Genomic DNA, 20,183 nt, shown 5'->3' on the forward strand with positions numbered 1-20,183 from the left:
TTGGAAACCCTGGCAGGCCGTAGGAGCGCTATTCTTCAACCAAGCCCCCGTCCTCTGCATCCAAGATTTACTCATCGATATCACTAGCAGTGCCTGTCCCTCACGGCTCTTCAACGTCCACCGACCGCTGAAATAGGCGTAGGATCCTGCGATTTGCCCTATGCCGGACCTTCAGTTCCTCCTCTAGACAGACAGCACATCCGCTGTCCGGCATGTTCTGCGTAAAAAAGAACCACTACCCTTAGTTCCACTACTTTCCGTATTACCAAGAACCGCCTCCTCGTCCAACCTGTGTAGGGGGTGCGTTGTCCTCCTAAACTCGCATGCATCCCTCTCAATGCTAGTAGCAAGATCTGTGGTCTTGTGCCAAGCCGATTTGATAAGATCTTCCGCCGACACTTTTCTCAACTTAGACAAGAGCGACCTGTCTTCTTTTGGGGGTCGTTCCTCCGGTATGTGACAGCACTCCAGGTCTATCTTTTGAATTGCTTTGCCTCCTTTTGTAGCTAAGGACCTGATGCCCACTCGTATACCTACCAAGAGAAGCCATCCCATAAGCAGGACTAGGAAACATACTCCCAAAGCCAGGCCATAAATCTCGCTGAGAGAGGCAGGTCGTACACCCAAGGGGTATGAGAATGTAGTGTGTTGGAAGATATGTGGCGACGCTGGGGTCTGAGGGAGCATCGTCTGCTGCAAGGCCCGCGTAGGATCATCATCATAATTCGAGTAATGCACCATAGTGAAGGCCGGGGCCGATATAGCGTCCCTTTCCTTTTGATACTGCCGGCTATGACTGATTACTCTATGATAAAATGTGCTAGTGGTTGTGTTTCGTCTTTTGGCTTGGCGACAGAATGCGCTGCGAAGTTGCCTAGATTGTTTAGTTGTCATCACGAGATGCCACCGCTATTAAAGGGTACTTTACTGTAGAAGGGTTTTGCAATAACAATATCAAGAGGATATTTGCAGCCGAGCAATAGCTTTGTACAAATAGTCAAATGGATAAGACATTAATTTCTGTTTGATACCGGGCTGGGACAATGTCCATGATAAGTACGTCAGGAACAGCCTGTTTGTGGAAGTGTGACGATATTTTAGCAACGGATGTTAATAAAATATTGCTCAGTAGCTGACTACGCCGCAAGAGGTTGAACAATAGTCAAATGCACAAAGTCATTGATAGTTGGTCTTCCTTATTTTAGCAATTGCCAGGATAAACTAGGTCTCGTGTAAGCAGTGCCTTACGTGGAAGATAGAAGGGAAGAAAGAGCAACAACATACAATGTAGAGATGTTAGTGGAACTTTCGGTCTGAATCGCAACTTACAACGCATGTGTGGTAAGACTTTTAATCACTTACTGCCCACAAGGAAACAACTAAGGGGCCAGCAATATATTTATCATGAAAAAACGATATGGTAAACGCTCTTATTTTATACTTCAGATAAATATAAATATTGCTCATAAACCATCTCACCAGATTGGCTAAATCCTAATGTGAAGGCTTGTGCGATGAAAAGTGAAAAGTGACTTTAAAAGGAAACTTGCATTGATTTCACCTCTTCACTTTCTTGGCAAACCTATCCATCGGCCCTTCCCTAACCACTGTATCCTGAGTTGTGTGCTTAAGTTCGCTCTTTCCACTTCCCTCTTGGGTATCAGCGTGGTTTGCGTGCCTCCTCTCGTTGCTACCACCACCACTTAAACCTTCCATCTCTGTTTCACCAACATTTTCAAATAATCCCCTCCATGTCCCATCTTTGACTTTGTCGTCGTTTCCATATAGCCCAATAGAATACGCCCTCTTCATTGCCGCAATACACACGCTTCTCCTCTGTCCAAAGTCAAACATCGGAGTTGGATAGTTTCCATCCGTTCTCATATGGAGTCCATCTCCTTTAATTTTCACCCCGGCCTCGTCCAGTGCTGCTTCACTAGCCCTCCACGGCTCATAAATAAACTTTTCGTCTAAGTTCTTTAGCTCAGGCACCCATTTTCTTATAAATTCACCTCTCTTGTCCCACTTCTGCCCGAATGCCACGGGGCTATAGCAACGAAAGTACTGGGAGTAGAATGCAGTACAGCTCACCCATTGCCAGTTGCCGGCATTGCTAGCTGGTTCGTGGTCGATCAGCCACTCTTCAAAGACGTCGGCTCCACGCTCCCAATGTACATAACATCCACCTCTAGTGAGGAAACAAGCTACCATATGACGCCCCAGGTGATGAATCCATCCTTCGACGCGTAGCTGGCGCATCAAAGCGTCAACGAACGGAAACCCAGTCACGCCCGCCTTCCAACGTAGAAACCATTCCTCTGCCTGTGCAGAATCAACATGATACTTGCCGCTAATTGCATTACTGCCTGTCTCAGTTTCCCCTACTCTTGAGGGTAAGTGCCAAGGAATAAACCGGCAATATGCATTATTCATACTTTGGGCTGTAATACTAGAGTCAGAAGTTTGTATGCATATGAACAAAGTCAACAACTGCTTAGAAACATATGTACTCACCGAAAGGAGATCCGATTGCTGCCTGAGCCGCGAAGTACATATCCCGAAACAATAGCTGACCGGCCAGACTTTCAGGCGGTGTGGATGCTTCCTTGCCGTACCTTTCGACCAGATCTTGCGCCCGCCAATAGAAAAGGCGTGGCGAGAGTGCACCGAAGTGTAGCATCGGTGACAGGAGGGTCGTTGATTGTGGCTCGAAAGCCGCAGGACTGGTCTTCGGTTTCTGGAAAGTGGCCGCGTATTTCTCGTCTGAGAAGATTTCTTCTAGATGTTTTAAAGCAATTGTCTCACCACCACGGTGCGGTGTAGTAGCTGTGTCTGGGAACCCAAGCTCCCCGAGAGTTGCAATAGCAAAATCTCCCCTAGGTCCTGCAACGCGTGAGTAAGTCTTATCAATCTCACTCCGGTGTGGGGCATTAAGATCCGGTTCCGGCTCCGGTTTCCCATGTTCAAAGTCTATGGGCATATCTCCTGGATCTGGAAGATACTCTGGTGTAGGTACGGGCCGAGGTATCTTCCCAACTCTCCTCCCGGCAGCTTGAAGTTGGGTAATAGACATAGTTGGCTTTCCTCCATGTTTGGCAACGACCTCATCACTATCCCAAAGCGTACGTCCATACCGATAGATTACTTTAACGCCAGCCTTTTCTGCTAACGCCACCACGATTCTATCTCTTTCTCGGGCATAGACATCTGTGTCCTTTTCAAATACTAGGTGCGTTACATTCCACGCTTTAAACAGTTTGGGGAAGAGTGTTTGCGGTGCTTCGCGCAAAACGAAAAGCTTGGACTTGGGATTGAGGGATTGAATGGACTTTGAAAGGTCAGTCTGACAGTCGAGTCTAGCAACATTAGTGATTGGTTTCGCGGATTCAACATTCGAGACCTAGAACTCACAGGTATTGCCACCTGTTCACTCCTCCTCTGACTCGGTACACATAGTGAGGATCCCACGTAAAGATAGGCCACAAAACAACAGGATCTAGGTCAAGAGCCGCTCTCAGAGCGGGAGAATCGTGGAGCCGAAGGTCTGTTCGAAACCAGTATATTACGCGTGGCTTCCCCATTGTGGGGTTTGGCTATTATGACTGGCTTAGAGCTAGACCACAAGACCTATCATTAACATATGCTTGTTGAAGCTTGAACTTGTTTCATGGGTTTGAGTGAGTCCATGATGTCAAGACATCAGCCACACCCGGACCCTTTGGCGTAGACTGGCCCGATACTAAAAGCTAGCATGTAAACTTTGTAATGTCGAATGGATACCTGGTTCCAAACACAAAGTATCGACACAGTCGTTTACGTCTTAGAGGTACCACTTAATGCCATTACATAGCAAAGTCGACAATTGTCAATAGATGTGTTCGAAAGATAACTGACAAACCCCTCTATTTCTTAAACTTTTTTGCCCCTTTCGCTAGGTAAGTTAGAATGTGCCTAACAAGACCTAGCCGAGGTTTTAATTATGGCTACGAAGTGCATTCTGTTCATACATCACCAAGTTGACGAAGCTATGTAAAATGGGGCTTATCCACGAGTAGGCCCCTATTTGGGAAAGTCTTGGTCGCCGATTCGGCCTTCTCCACGATATAGGCCCACGCTCTGCACTAACGCAGGAACCGTTAAGCTATACCATAAGTAGGTAGGGCTTTGGGGTAGGGGCAAGAAGGTTGGAATATTTTCATATCTACATACATACATAGTAAGTCGAGACAACGACGTTAGATCGTCAACTAGTTGGCTGTCTATCATATGGAGCAAGTCTGTAGGCTTACCGTTTCACTCGTACGCAGCGAACGAATAGCTCCTTGGAATGAATCGTCTGGTTTGCTGCTGGCAATAGCGTAATAATATGCATATGATCGATTCACATGCCAGCGATACGCGTACGAGAAAGACATAACAAACTGTTCAGGTATGGTAAACTTGGTAATTACAGCCCTAGTAAGGAGAAAGCTATTAGGCTATAGACATATCTTACCACAATTTGGTTTTAAGCTGCAGGTAATTCGAGATCCGCATCTGTAAGTTACTTTATGGATGAGGAAAAAGCCCCGAAGTTATGCATAAGACTAATATATTGAAGATTGTTTAATTATAGCTTTTCCTAGGTTAGGCATCTCTATGACGACTTTGAAGAACCTTAGGTAAGTTATGAGCACATAGACAGGAAAAAAGGCTATATAAAAATTACAATACCAATATTCTTAGTTATACTTAAAGTATGAAGGCAATGTCATCGCAAGTGGTGGGGAGTGAAATATATGGGGCTATGACTGGCGTACAACCGGATATATTTGCTTGTTGTATATCTCATGTATCTCATGGTAACACGAATATGCAGGTATGGGGAAGAAACTTATATTTAGCCCTCACGTCGACGATGTGGGGAAGACGGGAAGAGGACAAAGTTGCTATTATTGTACTGTCTACTTGGGAATTAAGGAATACGCTAGGCCTGTATTAGGTAGCCAATACCTATCTCGGTCGTGTAGCCCCACTAAGCACTAAGCTGCTAACCGCAAAAATACTAGGCTATATATTTGTCGCCCTCATCTCAACGTCTGCCACGCCCACTCATTCAGAACCCCCCTTGCAGGCCCTGTCCAAAGTACCTTGTTTCAGACCAACCTGAATTGGACCGCAATCTGCAGGGCCTCCTTTCGCATTTTCGTTGTATCTGATCAGCTATGCCCCGAGTCTAGTAGTCAGACCTTATTGATAACCAAGTTTTTTTTTTTCTTCTCATGGCATATGTAATCCGTAATACTCCCCATTTCATCCACCACATCCGTTTATTTACGCGCCTTCAATGGTCATTAGCACCATCTATTATTAGAATCGAGCACACGACCAAATTCGACACAATTGGCCCGAGATTTGCACCAAGTTCAATCCATCGCATGCTGATCTTTGTACAGATTACTGATCTTTGTACTGGCTGACTGGTTGACTGCCCGGGTGCCGACTTTGTAGGAAATAAAGTTAGGTGGGCACTGAATTGGTCTGTGGTCAAGGCGTTCCCGACCAGCTCTTACCAGCTCTTACTCCCAACCCCTTGCGACAATCCACCACCAAAGGCGCAAGACTGGAAGAGGCTAGGGAAGAGGGAGATAAGGCAGCACAAGGCAGCACAAGACAGCACAAGGTTGGAATAAATTTTAGGATAAGGCATTATCGATTGCTGTTATGAAAGGGCGGACCCATATCAAAGTTCATTTAACATTGATCCGTGGGAATTGATTCCGCGGATTCTTGGAAACATAGCAGCCATGACCAGACCCCAGATGATTCGCGCAGGTGAGTCGGATCTACATACAAGCCTACCAACCTCTAAATGGGCTAAAGGGAGAAGGGGGAAATTTTTGGGAAGATTATTACAATGCAACACCCAGCTGACCCCTTGTCTACAAAAAAAAAATTATGAATTGATTGTTTCTTGTGCTATGCTAATACTTTGGTCCTTTCGAATTCTACAGACACTATTGATCTACAAAGTCACGACACGCCTTCTGCTAAGAAACACAAATCTCCTTCGTCGAACGCAGCGCCGAACGGGTCACTCGCGCCGCACCAGGCTGAGACTTTGCGCGAAGTTGAAGACGACAGGGCTGGCGAGGAAGCTCGAAGTCCTAGGATCTCGTGGACCGATGGTGATAACAGTAGCGATTTGCAGCAATACGCCGAACAACTCGCGAACTCCTTGAATGGCAACAAGATGCAATCCGAAGATGCGCTCGCAATCGCGCAGAATGGAGGCATCGTGGGGAATGGCTCCGACGATGGCGACATGGACGCCGACGCGGGTGATGACCTTGATGATGACATGATGGATAAGATTTCGAGTTCTCCTTCAATTGAAGATGGTGGGTACACCCTTCCGCCTCCTGCTTGGCCACGGCGCGTCGACTCGCTACGTCCTCTGGCCCTGCATTCCGTTTCCCTCAACTTTCCAGCACCCAGCGAGATGAGACTACCTTCACCGTGTCTCGAATCCGCTGAACACCCATCTATACAACCCCCAGATCAGCAGGCAAGCAAGGCTTCTGCTTACAAGTCAAATTGTCATCATCCTTTTCCTGGTGAGTATAATGGATCGACCGACCACGCGAACCATACCGACGACTCGGACGACTTGTCGCTACCCGAATCCGAATCGAGCATGTAGGAAATAAACACGACGGCTCTGGTAGACGAAACAGGACGGTATATCGAAAAGGGGAACATCGACCAACGCGTTACCTCCGAGTCACAATCAAAGACCGTGAACTTCTCTTTGAAACGTCAATCGAGCGCGCAAACTATCGAGACCGAGCTAGACGAAGAACAATTCGCCATTTCGCCATATTATCTACTTCCTTATGATGCCTCCGAAGAGGATGATGATGACCATGACAATATTTCTTTGACCACTAATACTAGATTCCTTGATGTTGGTTGGGGTGGTAAAGACTTACAAGACTTAGAGGACATCGATTTCGAGTTCGTTTACGCTCTCCACACTTTCGTCGCTACGGTCGAGGGTCAGGCCAATGCTACCAAAGGCGACACCATGGTGCTGCTGGACGATAGCAATAGTTACTGGTGGCTTGTAAGGGTGGTTAAGGATAGTAGCATAGGTACGAGCCATTGGTATATTCTAAGCCCTGTTCCAGACTCACGTTTGTTTTCCAGGATACTTACCAGCAGAACACATCGAGACGCCTACTGAAAGGCTAGCACGTCTCAACAAGCATCGGAACATCGACGTATGTAATTATGCTCAAAGAGACTAAGGATTCAACTCTAACCGCGATTTAGTTATCGGCAACAATGCTTGGCGACCAGGCAGAGAAGACCAAGGGCACTGCTATAAAGACTGCCATAAGGAGAAGAAAGAAAACCGTCACTTTCACGGCTCCCACTTATGTTGATTATTCCGACCCCGAGTTTTCCAGTGACGAGGATGACGAGGATAGCGAAAAGGAACTCGAAGAGCAGGGTTCACAGCACCAGAAGCAAGAGCAGAAAGAGTCTGCCGATGATGTCTCTGATGATGAATCCGCAAAGGTGGAACCGCTCAAGCCTAGGGGTCTACAGAAACAGGTCAAATCGGACTCTACTAAGACCGACGACAAGGACAGTACGCTGTCGCCTGTTCAAAATGACCGCAGGGATAGCAGCGATATTTTCGATCATAAGGGTGAGCGGGTTACAAGGAACGGTACTGTTAGGAACACGGATTCTTTCTTCAAGGATGAGACGATAGAGACTAAGAAGATCACGTTGACTCCTGGTCTGTTACGGGACGATAACGAGCCCCGTATCTCAAGCGACTCGAAGGAGTCACTGCGGCTACGACCAAGTTTGGACAAAGAGCTTACGCCTGACAGAAACAAGGACGATAAGAAGAAGCGAGAGAAGGATAAAAAGGAGAAAGAAAAGAAGCCAAGCGCGATTCGGAGTTTCTTCTCGAGGAAGGATAAGAAAAAGTCCCTTGATGATGACGACGATTCGTTTGGCAAGAGGTCCCTGGATGTCGCTGCTGAAATAACGGAGAAGGAAGCGGATGAAGCGCACGCAGCCGACGCGGACCTGTCGTCTGAAAAGGCTAACGGACCTCAGCGGAACACAAGCAAACTTCAGAAACATCAGCCCAGGACCGACTCTTCGCCCAATCGCAAACCTGCCATCGCGCCGTTACAGGTTGGTTCGGAGCGCGGTCCTATGCTGGCGTCAGAAGCTAGAAGTAACAATGTAGCGAACGTACCGCCGGCGACACTAAGGATAGTGGAGTCTGATCGGCTTGAAAGTCCAGACCGATCATCTCAGAAGAATGAGAAGGGCGGCTCGAGGTCGGTCGTCACGAAGGAAAGCAAGCCACAGAAGGTTACCAAAGCGAAGTCAAGACTTGAGCTCGATGACTTCGATTCGCCCGAGGAAGATGAAATTGCGTCACAATCGGTCAGGACACCTCCGGAATCCACACGGCAACCTCCCGAGACGAAGCAAACGCGACCAACTCTGCCGGGAACATACCCAGATAGTTATGTCAGCACTCAAACGTCAGTATCGGAGCTCAGTGACCAAACAGTAAAGCCCCAACGCCCCATCGACGAAGAGCGGCTCTCGGAATCTCCTGTTCAGGTCTCGCCCGTCATGTCATCGAATCCGCCTGCTCTCATGGTCGATACTTCTAGTCAGGAAGGCCAGTCATCTCCTGCATCATCTCCATCGCCAGAGCTAGTAGATACGGACAACAGGACTCACGGAAAGCAAGACTCGGTGGCGACATCGACGTCAGCAGCGACTACGCCGACTTGGAACGACGCCAACCTTCGCGCATTCTTCGACTCGGGCACCGATATCCGGGATCTGCTGGCCATCGTCTACGACAAGAACGACGTGGCGCCCGCGGGCCCCGAACATCCTGTTATTGGCTCTCTGTTCCGTGAGCAGAATGCAAGATTAGCTGAAATTACGACGGTGAGTTTCTGCACGGGTTTTTAATAGTGTCTGTTGACTTTAGACTAACGATTATTGTAGCAATTGGATAATATGCTCGGGGACTGGTTAGCCCGCAAGCAACGGCTTCGAGGCACGGTGTAGACCGTTGCCGTATTCTTCGTTTCACAAGTATTCGCATGAGGCCGGCGTTTCTCTATCGCGTTACTCTGATGATTGTATAGGCTACAAATCTTGTTTTTTCATCTTGATCCCATTCAGCTTCACTTCTCGGCCGACTTTTTTCTGTTTATTTTAGTAGTAGTATTTTTTTTTGGCCCTCTTCCTTTGCGGCACCCCCAACCTTTAACAACAACATCATCATCGGTGTAGGGCGCTCGGAGTAAAGAAGATTCGTTTGTGTATCTTTGATTTTTGTTTTTATTTTTGTCGCGTCTTATGTAACACCTCATCCCGGTGCGGGCGGTTTAGGGGCGAAGAATGGGAGACGCCGGAGAGTTTCTAAATACCATACCATCCATCGTTCATCTTCATCATGACGAAATACCATACCATACCATACCATACCATACCATTCCATACCAATGCCTATCTGGGAATCTTGTTTTTTGTTTTTCTGATTAGGTACATACCCATATCCCTCTCTTTTGTACGTCCGGGTCTGTTCCAACACCAATGTTCCGTCCATCATCGTCTACGAAGTCTACTGCCCGAGCCGAGCCGACGACGCCGCGTGTCTATTTTATTTTTTATTTTTGCGATCCTGCGAGTTTGTTTCCTCCCGAACAACTGTGGTGAGGATGGAAAGTGGTGGTTGCATACAAAGTTTTCATCACCCCCCCGGCCCTTGGGGGCGCGGAGGGGAAAGGGGAGCCTGGTGTTTTCTCTTGCCGCTGGGTTGGCTGGGTTGTATACCTAACCTCTAAACTTACTAGTCTTTTTCGTGTATAGCAAGGCAACCCCGCGCTGCTGTATATATTCGCTGCTGCTGATGCTGTTGCTGCTACGCTTGCCGGACGAAGAACGTCGCTTGGAATTTAGAGAGCGCGGCCTTTGGTCGGGCGATGTGTGAAAGGGACGGCTAATTGTTACTTCTCAACACGAGCATGGTGATGTGAATACGATAAGATTTCTTGCTTCTTGGCTGTTTTTGCAGGGTGCGGACGATATATGTGAATATTGTCTTGTGTGGAGGTTTCGGGTTATTATTAAGAGTATATATGTCTAACCTAGGTACTTATAAATAACCTCGAACGTCGTATATATAAGTCGGCACGGGTAAGGGACTTAGACCCAAGTCTCTTCAAAGTTTCTCGACTTAAAACGAGGAATTATAAGTTCACTGACAACGAGACTAGATATCTAAGTAGGTAAGATCACACCGAAGGTCATTTACGGAGACAACTAGCTTTCCACGTTGAAATTCGTATTTATTGTTATATAGCAGTCTTGATCGCCAATAGTAGCAACACTCAAACCCACCAGACACTATCCGGCTTTATCCAGCAACTAAGTTGCAAATAGAATCCCGTATTCTTCAACATCCATCCCAAAACCGCAGACAGAACCCTCACCATCTCAAGCCGACGCGTTCGCCTGAGCAGGACCGAGGATGTTCTTCTCGTACACGGATGTGAGTTTGCCCGTGTTGTCGTTCTGGATCTAACACGCACCAAGCCGTTAGCACTACATCCCCCCATCTACGTGACCTAGACAGAACAGCGGGATAAGAGGAGAGAGGGGGGGGGGACAACGTACCTCGTAGCGCGGATCGTCAGAGCTGGCCTGGACGTTGCGATCGGCCTGGACGCCGGGCTCGGTGATCACGTCGGTGATCTTGCCCGTGCTCTCCGGGGTGTTGGAGTCGGGGCCGCCGACGGGCTTGTAGCGGACGGTCTGGCCGGGCTTGTACTGCGGCGACATGGTGGCTGGCTGCGTCGGGTTGGGGGATTGCTGGGATGACAAGTCGTTGTTTTCGTTGATTACTTATTTGACTACCTATGATATCGATATCGATATTAACGGTGCGATGTTTCTAAGCACTGAAAAACAAGTCGTCAAAGACAAACTCGGCTCTTTTATATCCTCGCTAACCCCCCAGCTGGGACAAAGCGGTGAGATATCGATATTCGGGCGTCGTCCGTCATGAAGTCATAGACGTGCGTCGTGGTGAGACTGATTTCATAATCCCGACTATCAAGATCCGGCGTATCCACCGCGATGAAGAGTCGTGGCTTGCAGGAGGGGGAATTGGACATCTATCTATCACAAAGGGGGCCGTGCGAGTGTAGTCATCATCATATTGCAATGTGCACATACATAGAATACCGTGATGCCCGCCGGGATTAAAGCCCCGCGCGGCACGTAAGGGATAAGTAAATAAATACCCAAGCTAAGCATCTCGGTACTCGATACGATACATAGCAATAGAACAAATTACGGCGAGCCTAATCCGACAATAAAACATCAAAGCCGTCTACATCGTGCCATAGCATAGTGTCGACCGTAGGGCTGAGAACGGCTGTTCGTAGGGATGGATGTCGTCAGTCCGATGTCACCACCATCATCAGCATCCTTCTTCTTACCTGTCATACAATGACGCTTAGTTTACCAAATCAAGCGTCGTTTTCGAAGCTTGAGCCTCACTGGATTAGGTATCTGGGTATGTGTCCCTTGCATTGGTTATTCGAACCAATACTATTACACAATAAGAAGCAAATAAATGCCCCACCGTTAGAGTTGCTTCATTAGGAGGTACCTTATAAAATGACGTGGAAGCTGGTTGATCAGCGGGTGGAGTAACAACTCTGCCCAAAAGGGGTTATTATTATGCTTAAAGGACCAAATACTTCTCCCCGATCCCCTTAATAGCCTCCACGTCACCACCCGCCCAGTAAATCTGCTGGAGATTATACGCTGCCTCCTGGGTAAGGTCGTCTCTGCCCATGATACCGTTGCCCGAGTCGTCGGGCACATCCTGGAGTACGCGCTGGTAGTACTCTACGGCAAGATGCGGGATGCCGATGGCGTGGTAGCTGCGCGCGAGATTGTAGTGGGCTTCCTGCCTCTGTGCCGCGCTCGGCGAGGATACTTTGAGCTCGTAGTACTGGTGTAGGAACAAGAAACCTTGGGTTAGGAGGAATTGCCGGTTCTCAGCTTGCCTCTTCAATGCGTAGTGGACATAGCAATGACCCACGCTAAGAATGACCATGCTGTTGGTCGGATCTAGGGTATAGGCTCTCATGAAGTAGTCTATAACCATGTTAGTGTCCTGCTTACCTACAAATCGACACATCATTATGGATATCTTTTTACTCACTTAATGCGTAAGTAAAACTGTTCGATATGAACAAAATATGTCCGTAAAGCATCAGCAACGTGATGTCCAACTCCTTACTTGGGTATACCCTGCCGCTAGGTACACCCTCTTCGTCCCCGCTGTCTTCAGCCCCTGCCGCCGCGGTAATAGCGCGGTCCATGAGTTTGATCTGTCGTAGCATATACTTCTGGACGGGACCAGAGGCATACCACGATGCTGGCGACGGACATAACCTAGATAAAGTAGAAAACATCCGGAAAGGATCTGTATCGTACTGATACTCCCTCATGAGCCAACGAGCCGTGGCTACACACGTCTCCTCATCTCTACTACGTAATGCGCATGCTGCATCATATTAGCCACGGCCCGTCTTACAATCCGAGAGGAGCATCTTACCAGCCCATGTTACGTGTATTAAGAACACGTCCTCCTTAGACTTAGAGAATATCGTGGTATCACGGGCAGATTCGCATACTTTATAAGCATCCTGAAATCTCCCGACTTGGGCCAGACCGATGGCATATTCGAGGAAAAGATCAAGCCACTCGGCAAACGAGACGCCTCGATAGCTCACGGCTACCTTGATCTGCTTCTCAGCGCCAGAGTCCTCTGGATTTAGGTCTATATTCGGATTAGTGTAGGCTCGTTACCATTTAGACATATACAACTTACTGTTGGATAGACGCTCTGCCATAGCTAGAAGGTTTGGATTTCCTTTTCGGGCTTCGGCCTTCTCGCGGGCCTGATTTATTCCAAGATGCGCCAAATACTTATCCCAGCTATAGAAATCCTTGTACGATCTAAAATCATCAATAAGGAGTCGAGCTGCGGATAAAAATGCATTGGATGGACCATTGGCATCGGCTTCAGTCGAAACCCGTGAGTCACGCACGACCTTCCATGCTTCGGATAGTTCGTCCGCCCTTCTCCTCTCTTCCAATTGCATTTCATCAGTGCGACCAAACACCTTGCGCCGTCTCCTTGATGGATCTGGCTGTGCTCTAGGTCTGCGTTCCTTCGGCTTTGACTTCGGTTTTAGCTTCGGTTTTTCGCCCTTTGGTTTGAGTAAACGCTTGACTCTCTTTGGGTTTGCGCTTATATCTTCTCCAGTGACACGCCCCAGTGCAGTTTCGAGTAGCGAAGTATCGTCGTCTGACGCCCGACCTTCATCGTTATCCTCTCCCAAATCTTCGTCGTCTCCACGGGCCTCTTCACGAGCTTGATCGTGGGCCTCCTGCAGTTTTATGGCCTCGTTTACAAGGATATAGGCCTCTCTTTCTTCTCTTGCGGCTTCGTACATCTTTGCTAATTCGTAACGTGCATCGATGCAAGCCTCGCTATTAGCTTCATCCTGATCGATGGCAGTTGTAAAACATTCTTCAGCCTGTCTTTTATCTCCCGCGTCCAGATAACACTGACCTGCCCGGATAAGAGACTCGGTATCAAGAAGGTCAGGTTCCCGGAGCGGTTCATAAAAGCGTAAGGCCATGGGCAGGCGACCCGCCTCGTATAATGCCGAAGCTGCATCAATCAGGAGATGCGAATGCTCAAGGAGTAGTTCAGGCGTATTGAGAACATCCGGATCAATAAACGCTAAGTGACGCTGATTTATGTTAGCTTTCTTGATGGCAATACCAGAGTGTGCAGTCTTACCAAAGCTTCATCCTCTTGTCCAAGTTTGAGGCGATACACAGCAAGTTTTGCTCTTAATTCCAGTGGAAGACCCTTGCCGTAAGATGAAGCAGGATGCTTCCCGTCCTGATACTGTTCTACTTCTAATCGCCGCGTGCTATCTTCATCCCATTCGCAGTCATCCCTTTGGTTATCCCAAAACGTCTCATCCGATCGAGTTAGGAGCCACCTTGATAATGATCTTAGCTCACCAATAGCATCCTCGAACTGGTCAATATACGCAAGAAGTTCGACGAAGATTTTGATGTCTTGCCAGTCAAAGGGATATTGAGGGTCGAAACCATTCTCTCCAAAGTGGGCAATGCAGCGTCGATATGCCTCTATGGCCTTTCTAGGACCGTCTGCAAACCGGGGGTTTCCGGTGTCCGCGAGCAGAACATATATTTCAGCGTAACTACGGATGGCATATATATCGAAGGGGCACTGCTCAACTAAGGCGGCATAGTCCTTGACTGCTGACTTAAGGTGACCCATTTCAAAACGTACCGCAGCCCTCCCGTGACGTGCTCCGCTATGCTTGCTGTCGATTCTTAGGGCTCTCGAGTAAAGCTTGTCAGCGTTGTCGAGATACTCATCTGCCTGTTCTGGAGATTCTTCTCGAAGAGCGATGGCCAGCTCTGCGCACTGAAGCCACTCATCTATGATTTTTGGCTGTAGATGCGCGGCGAACAGCCGTGCATGGAAATGACCCTCCCTATCACCTTTCTCCTGACGTAGCGAAGCCAGGAGAACCCAAGCCCGATAGGTCTCGGCATTTATACGAATAGCATCGTTCACAAAGTCGATGGCTTCATCAATACGCCCATCCATGTACGCGTTTGAAGCCATATTAAGGCGATATTTAATATCACCAGTTGGCTCGGCAGCCTTCCGAGGTCCTCGCTTCTTGGCGGCTCGACTACCATGGCCACCTCGAGGACGATCTGGCTTGACATCAGCACGGAGGTACTTTCTGATGAGTCCACGCATAGGACGGAGTTTTGGCATGGGGTTTTCCGAGTTGAGGTGATTCTGTCGCTCCAGAAGCGCGTCGGTAGCGGAATCCATCGGATCTGCTTCGTCTTCTATAGCAATCACTGGGGTCGTTGTAGTGGCTGACATGCTGTATGAGCCGCCTGCTGAGCTTTGCGACTGGGGGAGACTCCCCTCATTACGAGGAGCCCCTGGAGGTGGATAAGGGGTTGGTACATCCCTCGACACACTACCCAAAGGAAAACCCCAGCCTTGTGAGTTAACTGGATTTGGATGAACAGTTGGATACGGATGCATCATCAATGGTGTTTCTTTCCTTGGAAGAGGCCGAATCTCACGGGGCGGGTAAGGTTGAATTGCTGGATAGCTCGACCTAGACATAGAAACATTGCTGCTGAGCTGTGGCCGCAACGCTCCCGCAGCTGTGTTTGGCAGAGGATGAAAGGCATTTTGCATATGACTTGGGCCAGTACTGAACCTTCCGTATTGAGTTGCATCTGGGGTAATTTGAGAAGAACTTGAGGGTTGTGTTTGTAGAGGTATCGGGATTGTGCTTTCCGGATGAGGATTTGTTGAATTTCGCTTGTCTGACTTCTGAGTGAAGTGCGCCTGGAGGGCGTCAAATGTAGACGAAAATGGATGGCTCATAGTGAGAAGATAAAGTGCCGCATAAGTTTCTTGTGAGGAAAAAGGAGAACGGGATGGCGTCTTGGTTTACCTAGGTGGTCTCAACTAGAAGGAGGTCGATGGCACGTTGCGTATTTAGAGCGAGCTAGCCCCAATCATTCGATATGAACAGCAGAGACTTGACATTGACCATTCCGGATGACTTGTGAAAAAAGCCGCGGGGGTAGGTAGTAGAAGGTATCGCAAACCGTGTTGAAGAAACAGAAAAGGTCACTGCGTGTAAGTCAAGATTTAAAGTACCTAATGTAACTTAGCTCGAAATTCTAAGTGGCGAGTCTCATCCTTTGATTAAAAAAACAGGCTTATCTACATACTCGAATGCAATTAACCGAGGTGTAACTAATGATGGAAACGGGTAAATCCATAAGTAAATCCATAAGCGACTATGGTGGCTTGCAAGAAAACAGCATATCAAGGTGTAAATTCACTAGTCACTTAATTAAATACGTTTCTGATAGCTTTAAAGGCGTACTGTATTGGCTTACTAGGTATTACGACACCTCCAGCTGGAAGACCCTTATATTTCATTTCGGATAAAGATGTTTACCTCTTAATAGTGATAATCTGTGTACACGCATACCTTACAACAACAACCTCCTGCTATCAGAGGGCTGCTTTATAGCTTTCGTCATAGCTATCAAATCTCAACTTGGGTTTGTTGTCCAAACCTTTATCCGACGCGAAAAGCAAAACATTCTCCTAACTGCTCATTTAAAATCTGTTCACTGAAGAAATCTCTCAATCCACGACTAGGATGCCGAGTAGATATCGAATATCCTCGGCGTAATTCATGTCAACAGCTTTTTTTTCCCTTTTTTTTCCTTCTTGTTTTCGTTCTTTCAAATTCTATCTTCAAATTGCGATGATTCAGCCGTAGTGAGCGAATGTCATCATTATTAAGTTGCAACGGCTAGCCCAGCTTGCCATCTGCCTTGGCCTCTGTGTATGTGTTAGCAAATCCGTAAAAAAGGCGCAGGGAGCGAGTTTATTTACCCTTGACTTGCTCAAATACCTTCAACATCTTCCTGCGAGCTCCGAGAGCATTAACACCGCGATCTTCTAGAGCCTTATCATCAAGTTCAATCAGATCCGTCCATTTCATGTCCTTCAAATTGTCGGTGTACTTGTGGAGTCTCAGACTTCGAAGCCAGGCTGGTATGTCTTGCAGAAGGGTCGGGTCAGTAGGATCCTCCGGGGGCTTCGAGGTTCCACGGCGTCCACGGGGCGATCGGCCACGAACCATATCCGAGTGGTCAGACAGGTAACCCTCGGGAACACCCACACCAAGTTGACCCATGTTGATAGCACCGAGTCCGTTGTTCAAGAGTGGATTCTGTGCGCTGTCGTACGCACTTAGGAAGCCGTTGTTTTGCGGAGAGGCAAAAGGCACTTGCCCGAAACCCTGCATTGCTATGCCAGGAGAATTTGGACGAGATCTGTGGGCTGCGAACCCACCCATGACCTGATGGTTCTGTAGGGCAAGCATCTGATCTCTATTCAGAACCTGGCCATGCTCATTGACCATGATGATGTTTGTGCCGGGGATATTTGATCCCTGGTGTCCAGATTGGATAGAGTTTAGATTTTGACCAGGTGCCTCGTTAGAACGGGCTCGTCGGTACTTTCGTACATCATCAAGGGCGAAACGATTGTTGACTGTAGATAACGCCGCGAGCTTCATTGCCGTCGCATTGGCCACCATGTCTGCCTGGTTGGCCGAATTGCCAGTGTTAAATGTCGGAACCATAGGAGTGTTCACCATTGAAGCCCAATTTCCACTTCCAGTCGCGTATGGCGAGAGAAGCGGCAAATCATTAGCTGACTTATCCGGGGCATTAAGCGTAGTACTTTGGATATTACTGCCGCCTAGTTGAGGTCGAGGCGACCTCAAACCCGCCGAAGGTGGGGGCTGAACAAACTGACCCATGGGAGTCTGACCGGATGACGACTTGGGTCGCGAGCCATTTTGGTCCCAAGGCGACGCGGGATTCTGTGCATTGGGATCAAGTCCTTCGGTCGGCGCGGAGATGGTTGGTGCACCTAAGGGGCTTCGGATATCTACGACCGTACTGTTGCGGTTTGAAGGAGGCTGGTTTCCGGTCTGTTGGGTAAACTTGGCCTTTTCAGTAGCAATGGCTGCCGCGGCATCAGGAAACATAGCGTTTATAGTTGATGGGTCAAGCCCAGAGTGTCTCTTAGTCGACGCTTGCGGTTGCGAAAGCGAGTTCCTAGCTGACCCAACGTTCAACTTATTCATAGCATCGCTTAGACGATTCGACATAGGATCTATGGAGAATAAGGTAGTTAGTACTATATTACAGTAAATGGGACGGAACTATCGTCAAACATACCTTTGTCAAAATTGGCCGGGGATAGCACACCAGACATTGGGTGGTTTTTCCCCATTTGCTGAAGGACTTGGATGAAGAACCGAATTTGGACCTGGGTAGTCTGCTGAAGCAAAGCATACAAAGCAGCAGTACGCTCAGCCTCGGACAGGACCCGAAACCACTGTTCAATAGCACTGAGTTCGTCCTTGAAATCCTGATCCAGGGTGGCGGCGGCCATTTCTTCCAGAGTTGTCTCGTACTGATCAATATCAGCAATCCATTGCTGGGTCACTTTATCTTGCGGGTCTGCATCAGCGGCCCCTTGACCTTGGCCTTGTTGGCCATAGAAGTCCGAAGAGGGACGGATACGGTTCGACGTCGCGGGACCAGCAAGAGCGGCCATATCAGCAGATGCGCGGAGGTGGTGATTATTAGTGGCGACTGTTCGTGACGACGGCGGACGGAGTGACGAAGCAGTCGAGGCCTCCGGAGTACTGTTTCGGTTCATGTTGGTAGTATCGTTGAAGTTGTAGATTCTAAAGGGAATTTCGCAAGATATCGTAGCAAATTTTCGGGAAACTGCAAATGGTTGTCGGTAGCTAAATGATGCAGCGAAAAGCTAATATTCGTTTCTTTGCCAATAAAAAATGCTCAGGTCTTTGCACGATAGCAATAAAGCAACGACGGCAAGATTATCCCTCGATGGTATAACCTTGAGAAATAGTTGTTATAGTTGTTATAATAGAATACTGGAGTGATAGCGATGTTGATTATATTGCTGAATAGCCCGGCGAGGATTTGTGGTCAACTTGTGACACTTTTCAGGGCGAAGGGACCGATGGGAATTAAAACGTCGGCGAATCAATTTAACAGGAAGTCTAGTGTAAAAACTTCCTATATGTGTCGTTCGTGATATGATTGACTTGCAAGGCTCGAGCTCAACTCTCTAGCAGAGAACGATGGTAGAATACCTTTTTCTTTCTCTCGAGAACTCCTGCAGTAGCCTGCTGACCTCAAAGGAGTCTTTGAAAGGAGGCAGTTGGGAACGAAGCGATTATTGATAATGCAGAATATTAGATAGGTGACTACAAGAAGTACATGTTAGTAAAAGATGCATCGTTAGTTGAAGATCAAAGCCACCTCGACAGGGGAAGCGGTATATGTATGTATGCCGGATGATTGATCTAATCCGAAGATAAGGAATCTGGGTAGATGTAGGTACAGAATAGAGGCTGTATGACAGATGGTACTTCTGACGAAATGCGAGGCAACGAAGGCCAGTCAAACTCGTCTGACATGGCGGTGATAGGTGCTAAATTTCCATGACCGTAATATCGTCCAAGGGGATTTTAATTCGGAATTGAATGCGATGGGTCACGAGATGCAGAAGATAAAAAAGCGAGCGAAACTTACCAAGCAATAACACTGGGATCAACTTCTACTCCAGGGCCAAAAAGAAAGGAACCAGCGGCAGGGTTACCCTCGAGCTGCTGAGGAAGAGGATGTGAAGGAAAGGGAAGGGGAAAAAAAGAAGCTGTAACTAGAGAATTGACTGGAGACTCGAGACTGGAGCAAAGGACTGGCCAGATTCGGGCACAAAGCCTGGACTCTTTTCGGAAAGACCCTTGGCATAAAGGCTGCACTGCTGCACTGCTGCTGCTGCAAGAGGCTAAGGATCCTATGGATGGAAACACCAGCTCTCCAACAGAAGACCGACCGCCCCGTAATCCGTAACCCTTTTTTTAGTGGATACATCTACAGCCCGCTACAGGTACAGCCCGCCTCCCGGTCAATGTACATAGATGTTGCCTCAAGGTACCTAATATATGTACATGTATGTAAGTACCTCATTAAGTGTGCACCGCGCAAAGTAACATCTTCTACGTAGGTAAGGTAGGTACCTTATTTTTGGTAAGGCATTCTTAACCTTATTAGTCGGACGCAGCTCGTGCAATCTGAGCCTTGAGGCAAGAACATTGAAGTGTCAACTTGCACGCATCTAGACGGCTCAGCGCTAAAATTCAATCTAAATGTGCGACAGAGGTAGCACAGTATACGTAGCGTACAACTTGGTACCTAGGACCACTAATTGCACCAACTAAAATAACAGCAATGACGAAGTCTTTTTTGGCCCGGAAGGCTTACGGTTACAGCCCCTGGATTACACATGACATCCATTACCTAGGTACCTAAGGTACTTACTGGAAAGGAGTCGTTGCCTCGTA

At 47.9% G+C, this 20,183-nt stretch overlaps 6 protein-coding genes across 6 annotated transcripts; 1 reads left to right on the forward strand and 5 right to left on the reverse strand.

The window, feature by feature from the left end:
• Positions 1-9: 9 nt before the first annotated feature.
• Positions 10-1,388, reverse strand: F4813DRAFT_339824 (uncharacterized protein). The gene is made up of 2 exons (XM_049241237.1): positions 1,330-1,388; positions 10-1,191 (listed from the first exon to the last, which is right to left on the reverse strand). Exon 2 carries the CDS (start codon positions 892-894, stop codon positions 184-186), a length of 711 nt encoding a protein of 236 aa, XP_049101621.1. The 5' UTR covers positions 895-1,191; positions 1,330-1,388; the 3' UTR covers positions 10-183.
• A 1-nt stretch (position 1,389) lies between these two features.
• On the reverse strand, positions 1,390-4,026 carry F4813DRAFT_339823 (Cryptochrome/photolyase FAD-binding domain-containing protein). The gene is made up of 3 exons (XM_049241236.1): positions 3,412-4,026; positions 2,515-3,356; positions 1,390-2,441 (listed from the first exon to the last, which is right to left on the reverse strand). The coding sequence occupies exons 1-3, from the start codon at positions 3,579-3,581 to the stop codon at positions 1,558-1,560; spliced, it is 1,896 nt and encodes a 631-aa protein (XP_049101622.1). The 5' UTR covers positions 3,582-4,026; the 3' UTR covers positions 1,390-1,557.
• Positions 4,027-5,786: 1,760 nt separating this feature from the next.
• On the forward strand, positions 5,787-9,102 carry F4813DRAFT_387762 (uncharacterized protein; the record flags this gene model as incomplete). The annotated part of the gene is made up of 6 exons (XM_049246599.1): positions 5,787-5,814; positions 5,994-6,596; positions 6,708-7,133; positions 7,189-7,262; positions 7,315-8,979; positions 9,040-9,102. 6 exons carry the CDS (start codon positions 5,787-5,789, stop codon positions 9,100-9,102), a joined length of 2,859 nt encoding a protein of 952 aa, XP_049101623.1.
• A 1,225-nt stretch (positions 9,103-10,327) lies between these two features.
• F4813DRAFT_339888 (uncharacterized protein) lies at positions 10,328-10,991 on the reverse strand. The gene is made up of 2 exons (XM_049241240.1): positions 10,717-10,991; positions 10,328-10,620 (listed from the first exon to the last, which is right to left on the reverse strand). Exons 1-2 carry the CDS (start codon positions 10,879-10,881, stop codon positions 10,537-10,539), a joined length of 249 nt encoding a protein of 82 aa, XP_049101624.1. The 5' UTR covers positions 10,882-10,991; the 3' UTR covers positions 10,328-10,536.
• An 800-nt stretch (positions 10,992-11,791) lies between these two features.
• F4813DRAFT_379854 (TPR-like protein) lies at positions 11,792-15,589 on the reverse strand (the record flags this gene model as incomplete). Its single annotated transcript, XM_049245506.1, has 5 exons — positions 11,792-12,210; positions 12,278-12,622; positions 12,674-12,898; positions 12,950-13,880; positions 13,931-15,589. The coding sequence occupies 5 exons, from the start codon at positions 15,587-15,589 to the stop codon at positions 11,792-11,794; spliced, it is 3,579 nt and encodes a 1,192-aa protein (XP_049101625.1).
• A 578-nt stretch (positions 15,590-16,167) lies between these two features.
• Positions 16,168-18,916, reverse strand: F4813DRAFT_339885 (protein VTS1). The gene is made up of 2 exons (XM_049241239.1): positions 17,980-18,916; positions 16,168-17,914 (listed from the first exon to the last, which is right to left on the reverse strand). The coding sequence occupies exons 1-2, from the start codon at positions 18,464-18,466 to the stop codon at positions 16,614-16,616; spliced, it is 1,788 nt and encodes a 595-aa protein (XP_049101626.1). The 5' UTR covers positions 18,467-18,916; the 3' UTR covers positions 16,168-16,613.
• Between the last annotated feature and the right edge of the window lie 1,267 nt (positions 18,917-20,183).

Source organism: Daldinia decipiens, assembly GCF_022478715.1.
Source record: "Daldinia decipiens strain CBS 113046 unplaced genomic scaffold F4813scaffold_9, whole genome shotgun sequence".
Lineage (NCBI taxonomy): Eukaryota > Fungi > Ascomycota > Sordariomycetes > Xylariales > Hypoxylaceae > Daldinia > Daldinia decipiens.